The 7,202-nt window shown below is 43.5% G+C and overlaps 1 protein-coding gene across 5 annotated transcripts in view; it reads right to left on the bottom strand.

The window, feature by feature from the left end:
* Nucleotides 1-2,228: 2,228 nt before the first annotated feature.
* Nucleotides 2,229-7,202, bottom strand: part of samd11 (sterile alpha motif domain containing 11) — a 65,391-nt gene continuing 60,417 nt past the window's right edge. For 4 of the 5 annotated variants that reach the window (XM_053642802.1, XM_053642804.1, XM_053642806.1 and 1 more), the window contains exons 8-13: nt 6,971-7,086; nt 6,340-6,418; nt 5,382-6,061; nt 4,396-4,523; nt 3,847-3,957; nt 2,229-2,528 (exon numbers count right to left, since the gene is read on the bottom strand). In XM_053642802.1, the coding sequence (XP_053498777.1) occupies nt 2,289-2,528; nt 3,847-3,957; nt 4,396-4,523; nt 5,382-6,061; nt 6,340-6,418; nt 6,971-7,086 (1,354 nt within the window). In that variant the 3' untranslated portion in view covers nt 2,229-2,288. The remainder of the gene's footprint in view (nt 2,529-3,846; nt 3,958-4,395; nt 4,524-5,381; nt 6,062-6,339; nt 6,419-6,970; nt 7,087-7,202) is intronic. The other variant, XM_053642805.1, reaches the window with a different exon arrangement.

Raw genomic sequence — 7,202 nt, 5'->3', positions numbered from 1 at the left:
GAGTTGATGAAAAATTAACAAATGACTGCTACTATTTTCCATATTTTTCCCGTTTCTTGGCTAAGGCATAGGTGTTGGCTGTATACCTCTGGACTAAGATCTTGTGTCTGTTTCCATACCGTCAGCCCTAACTCAACCCCCGGTTTAAGGAGTTCTGTTAGATTAAGGTGCTATTCGGAAGCACTGACAAAGTTGAAATCGGGACACTGAGCTCAGCTCAGCTGGACAGCATTAGTGAAAATTCTGCTTTGTTTTCACTGAAAATTTGCTGTGTGTGTGTGTGTGTGTGTGTGTGTGTGTGTGTGTGTGTGTGTGTGTGTGTGTGTGTCACTCAGCTTTACACAGCTCTCAGGCTAAGCCCAGGCATCACACACGGCACCTGGTGCTGACAATCACAGCATGCAGTCAGGACAGTTTTTAAGGCTGGGAGTCCCTGAGGGTCAGTTGTTTTGTAAACGAGGTGGGACGGAGAGGTCTCGGAGGCCTTGGCCTGGGACTGTACTCCACACTCTGACAGCTGCTGTTGACCTGAAACCCCCCTTTCTCTCTCTCACACACACACACCCCATTTTCTCTCTGACTGGGGGATTTACCGTCCAGCCGGGCGCCACTCCCTAACCCCGACTGCAGCGGAGGAGGTTGGAAATAAACACATTACTCAGGAGGCATACAGGGAAAAGCATCTGGAAGTTTTCCATAGGATTTATTCCACCCATCGGTGAATAGAAAAATAGGATAAAGGCAAAACAAAGACGGAAAATCTAGACGTGATTTTAATTCATTGCTTACATTTAAAAAAGGGAGAAAAAAAACCAACAATTTTTCAAACATTTGCATAAAGAGCTTTGTGCCTTTCATTTCCCTGCAACAAAGACAAAGGAAAAAAGTTATTCTTCTTTGGGATCCGTTTAGAGGACGATTTATTTATACATTGTATTTTGTCAATCCACCTACAACAAAAATTCCTATAAATATTTTTTTTTCCCTTGTATTATTTATATGCTTTAAGTAGCATTTGAAATCGGGACTCAGTATTTCAGCTAGAATACATAGCAAATAATAAAAATAAAAAAAAAAACAGAACAAAAGTGCCACCAAGTCAGTCAGTCACATTTTGTTCAATAATAATAAAAAAATGTAATTCGTGCAACAATACTTAACAAAAAGTACCACTTATGTTACCTTCACTATATTCTCCTCTAAAGCAAGTTTTTTTTTTTTTTTTTCATTTGTACAATTCAACATAACATTCTCCCACAGTAATAAATGTGACCTCTGAATGATTCACCGTCTACACCACAGACCTGGAGATCAGATACCCTCAACCAGCAGACCAGCACAGAGCAAACGAACCAGAAAGTCGTCTTTTTTTTTTTTTTCTTTCTTGAACGTTTCTTCAGATGATGGCTTTTGGTCATGAGAGTGTTAAGTGCTCTGCATTCTCTCAACGCTCTGCACAGAGCCTGGGAGCAGCTATGTACCTTTTTCTGTTTGTCACAGGTAAACTTCAAGAAGCTGTACAATAACAAGCTATCAGCTTAAATTCCACACGTCCATTCATCTTTGGTATTGGACTGTGGAATGCATAGTTGCACTGATGAAGAGCAAATGAGTTCCTCGCTGCATTTGTGTATGTGTGGGGTTTTTTTTTAATCCTTTCAAGATGATTCCGTTTCTCAGAACTGGGATTTGAAACGGCTGGAAGCTGGATTAAGAAAGACAAAAACAGGAAAATAAATGGCCTTTTATGTCGGATTTTTCTGCTCTGAAAGGCTCAGGGTACTGCAAGAGTTCGCCACAGCAGAGATAGTGTCTGTCTGTCTGCCTGACATGAAAAAACACTGTGGCTCTCTCACTCTCTCTGGCATGGTGTTGAAGCACTGATGTCTGCTCACGTTTATCTTGTACATACACAACGCGCGCACACACACACGCACACACACACACACACACACACTGTTGCTTCCTGTCTCGTCTCCAGGCCCCATTTGCTCATCTTTGGATTTGGTTTATTCGCAGCCACTGCACTGGGTGGAGCTGTTTAGACTTGCATTGTTTCAGTCTCTATATCTGTACAATTCTTGCCACGTTATAAGTGCCTCAGCGCAAAGGTCCTCAAGTTCACGTTTTTCCGATTTTGGAGGTGGTGTGGGGGCAGGTTGAAAGGAAGAAAAGAATAGTTCAAAGACATCCGCTTCCTCCCATCCCTTCCTTTCTCCATGTCCGTCTCCTTCCTGTAGAGTTGCTCCAGCCGTACGGTGAAGCAGTTGGCATTTTAATGGTATTCTCTATGAGAGAGCTTTAGCGGAGTCGTAAGCCGCCCCTGTAGGGGGGTTTCCGTTTTCCTGCTTGGGGGAGGCGCGGCAGGCCAGAGGGGCACTGAACGGGGAGGAGGTGCTACGGGCCGAGGGTGGCCGGGTCTCTGCGGGCAGGGGGTCTCGGTCCGGCGGGCGCAGAGCAGATGGTGCTAGTGGGAGGGCCAGCGGGAAGCTGGTCATGTAGAATATTCTGCCAGTGCGTCGGGCCACCTGAGGATAACACATACATGCTAGTGTTACAACTCACATAAGGCATACACAAGAAACAAGAAGACTCGTGGTGTATCCAGTATCCTTAAGTTTAATGTAATAGCTTTGACTTTCATTGCTACTTCCAGTAAATTAAACCACTTAAATGACCCTTGTGACACTTATTTATGTGTTGTATATAAGAAACTCCATGAAAGGGGGGGGACGGGGACGACAGGTAGAGTGCCAGCACTGTCTGTGAATTTCAGTAGTTTTTTTTCTGTACCTGCCTTCTATATATTTCTAAAGAATTTAGTTGGCTCTATTTCCTAAAATATAAACAATCTAGTAGCTTAATTTAAACCACCGTAACCCTGAACAGGAAGTTAGAAAAGATGCTATAAATGCAGCACCAAACATTTGTGTTAATGAAAGCTCCACATGATCTCTAATAACACACCAGTTTAAAAGTGTAAAAGAAAAACATGTAATCATAAATATAGGGACGCTTTCTTTAAGAGGACATTTATTTAACAGTTATGGAAGGAGACTTGGATGACAGCGTATTGTAACAAATTTTTTCTGACATGGGAGTCTTCAGGACAGAGGACTTTGTGCTTTCTGGTTATTTGGTAACATGATAAGCTGTGTTTTTTTGTTGTTTGTTTGTTTGTTTGTTTTTTGTCTTATTAACTTCAAGAAAGGAAAAAAAAGAGGCTGGTGAGGGAATGACAGTTTATAGTTTCTATAATGTAAGTAATAATAGTAACATTGTAGCATAACTTCGTGGAGTTTCGTGGACGTTCCACAACATTAAACGTAACTATAAATGGATAAAAAGTATGATGTGTTGTACATTAATAAATACGAAATTGTAACCACAAACTACTGTGGTGTAAGGGGAAAGAAACACTTCTTGAGGCCACTTGTAATGCGTGAAGGTACGCATTACACTATCCTTTCGCTGATTATTTTCCTATAACAACATGCCCTGGTGTGTTTTATTCCTTAATTAACCCAGGTTGAAGACATTTCTTATTGGGTATACAAACCATTCCGTTATATGCTTTATATTTAGTATGTTGTTATTGCAAATTAGGTCTTAAATTATATTTGAAGTAGATTTGATGGTCTTAACTGTTTAATTTAGTCGGATTAAAGCATACTGTGACACTTAGGATTTGAATGCACAAGCATCTGCTTACTATTACATACTACGACATACTAAAAATACCCTTTTTAATATTAACAAAAAGCCTCAAAACTCCTTTATTTAAATTAATTCTAATCCATTTCCAGCTCCAAAAAACCCCACAGTGATGACATTCAGTTCTAGTACCTGAGAGCGGATCTTGAGAGCCGGCCCAAGTTTCAGCCCCATGTGGTTGAGCAGGTGCTCCTCGGTCAGCAGCGCTAGCGTCTCTCCATCAATAGCCTGCTCCCGAAACACCTGACAAAAGACACGTGACCTCAGTCTCTCAGTCGCATGCTCATAGCATTCACAATCGTTTAATCTTCACTCAGCATGCACGTAAGCATTCACAGAGATGTGATGAGCTTCTTTAAATGGAAGTGAGGATAGATGATGCACTGAGCATGCACATGTTTGTGATGTGTGATGTGTGTGACGGACAGAGCTGTGAGCGAGACAAAGATAAGAGCAGTGCGGAGCGGCCCTTGGCCAGCGCTCAAACAACCACCTTTAAAGCGGCTAGCCATCACTAATATCTAATAGCACTATAATAAATTCATCACCACGAATTCTGGCCACTCTATGAATTTGCAGCTCCCCCTCCTGTTTACTCCCTCTCCGTTTCCGGCATCCCCCCTGTTCGAGAGGGCCGGGGAGAGGAAGTGTGCGGCGCTCTGCTCCTGCTCTTGTCCTCACCTGGGCGTACTCTCCACAGCCTGCCAGGCTGCTGATGAAGCTGCACACCTCTTCCACACTCCACTTGCTGATGTCCTCTGCTGCCGCCGCCGCCTCCTCCCCGTCCACAAACAGACCTCCCATGGCGCCTGGCAGCCCGCCGAGCCGAGAGGAAGCATAAATCATTAGAAAAAGAAACCCCATGAAGCAGCCCCTCCTCACCCTACACACACACATAACACGCACATGGCTCGGTTAATGACCCCATCTATTTCAGAGTTCAGTAAGGGTCAGAAATGGGGCCTCTTCCTATGGGAGGTCCCTGCACTGCAGGGTGAACGTGTAGGTAATGTATTTCAGATGGCTGGAACTGCGCTCGGGGAGAGGGAGAAAGAAATAGCACCTCTGTGAACTGCGATAAACCTTTAGCTGATGGGATTACAGAATATGTTGTATTTCCTGACTCCAAGTCACTGGTCTTATATATAAATATTTATTCTAGAGTACTAAAAAAATATATGCTGATTCATTCATAAAACGTGCTCTTAAAGTGTCTGTCTGTGTGAGACTATAGTGTCTATAATAAAGTCTGGACATCTCTTGGTGTTTGTCTTCTGATAGTTAATGAATAGTTCAGTATTGGATTGGGTTCTTCATTTAGGAGAGACACATGCACAATGTCCTTATAAGAACCTGCTTCTTCTCTCTCTCTCTCTGTCTCTCTGTCTCTCTGTGGGACTCTGTTTGGGTTCTGGATCTGAAACTTTATGGGCCATAAAAAGAGTGGAGCAGGCGTATGATCTCAGACCCCAGACACACTGTGCGTGCGTATGTGTGTGTTTGAATGGTGAGGCAATGAGGCTGAGGCAGAAATCTGCAATCCGATATCCGCAATCTATGATTTCTTATCTCGGTTACTTTGGACTAGGATCTTGACATTGTTATGTCTAGACAACACTTTCCATTGGATAAGATTAGACACTTAAAATAAAATGATCAAAACTCACCAGCGTGGAAATAAGGGCTGGCGTAGGGGAAGGCGAAGGGCAGTGTCTGTCCTGGCAGTATGGGAAAAGGGGGCAGTGCCCCTGGTGGGAGATACTTGGCTTCGCTCTTGCTTAGTCCTGGTGTGAAGAGATGGTGACTGGGTGATTCTGGCGCTGTCGAGCTGCAGGGGACACTGAGCCTGCCCGAGCCTTCCCCGAGCTCCTTCAGTGCCTCGCTGGGCTTGGCCGTGTCCTTGCTTTGGCAAGCCTCAGAGTTCAGACTGTGCCCATCTGCTTTAGCCTGTCCCTCCGGCCGCTCCTCACACGCTTCGCCATCGCTTTCCGAGTCTTTCATGTCTTCATCGTGTCCGTCCGTGTCTCCCCCAGGCCCCTTGGACTGGGACGGGTCATTCCCTTGCGGCGTACCACCTTTCTTTGAGCTTCTACGGCTACCAGACTCTTTGAAGGCACTGCTCACCATCGCCCCCTGGTGGCTAAGTGAGAGCAGAGGTGTGTTGTTGTGGCGCAAGAGCAGCATGGCGTTGCGGCGGCTGACGTCATCGGGCATGTCGTGAAGGCTACGTAGAGCCGGGTGCTCAGCAGGCAGACCCGGATGGAGAGCAAGCGGCTCGGCTAACAGGCGCTGACGCTGAACATTCTCCAGCTCCTTCTGTCTCAGCAGCTCGGCAGACATCTCCAATCTGCAATAAGGGCCTTGGTTAGTACAGGCAAAATGGCACGCACTGAAAAATCTTCGACCAGTTCCAGTCCTGAAAGTTCAGAGCCAGGAGAGCTGGGAAAACTGGGCAACCTTGATTTAGCCAATATGTTCATGATTTTGGGTATATTGGACATTATAAACCTGTACAGTTGTACTGTTATAAATGCCATAGTGCAAACATTGAGTAAAATGGAGCATTAGTTGACATGATGTGATATTGCTAGATGATCACTCCACACTCCACTAATAATTGAATACCTAGCGAGGTTCTGTTTGCGCAGCATCTCTTGTTGACGTGCAAACATCTCGGCTTGAGCCGGCTGCAGGAAACCATACGCTGTAAAGATAAAGCAGAGAGAAAATCATATTCATCTCATAAGACATACCATAAAAATACTGTAATAGCTAATGGTGAACAACGCAAATAAAATAAAAAAACATTATTTTCAGATAATTTCAGAATTCACGTGCTGATATTTTATATATATATATATATATATATATATATATATATATATATATATATATATATATATATATATATATATATATACACGTGTGTGTGTGTGTTTGGTTTCTAAGCCGAGTATACATCCAAAGACAAAAGTTTTTGTAAACCTGTATCAGTTTGCATCTTCCTCTCTAAACTTGATATAAATGTATCTTGTATCCTCACTCTTTGGCCTTATAACGGCCTCTCAAGTTTTTTTTTAAATCTTTTGCATTCGATTTATTTACTATTTATAGTCTACGTATAATTTGTTCATTCTTATTTATTATCTGAGATAAATAGATAATGAATTAAACTAGCAAACACCATGGCTAATTTTAACTATACTATAAACTAATCACATTCTTAGATGAGAGGAGTGAAGTTCGTGATCCTCACCTGGTGCTTGGCACAGAGCGGAGGGCATGCCTAGGAACGGTGGCCGCAGATGAGGGCCCAGTGCGATGTGAGGGGCGTTCTGCGGGGACAGTAGTGGAGGAGGATGGGATAGCTCTCTGTGTGAACACAAAAACAAGCTGACTGAGTACATTTCCAGTCCATTAAAGGAGCGGTTTGTAACTTTTAGAGCCCTCTACTGCCTGCAAGGTGGACTGTAATTGCAAAAAATTAA

The sequence above is a fragment of the Ictalurus furcatus genome, chromosome 15 (assembly GCF_023375685.1).
Source record: "Ictalurus furcatus strain D&B chromosome 15, Billie_1.0, whole genome shotgun sequence".
Taxonomy (NCBI): Eukaryota; Metazoa; Chordata; class Actinopteri; order Siluriformes; family Ictaluridae; genus Ictalurus; species Ictalurus furcatus.
This window is presented reverse-complemented; position numbering and strand designations above follow the sequence as displayed.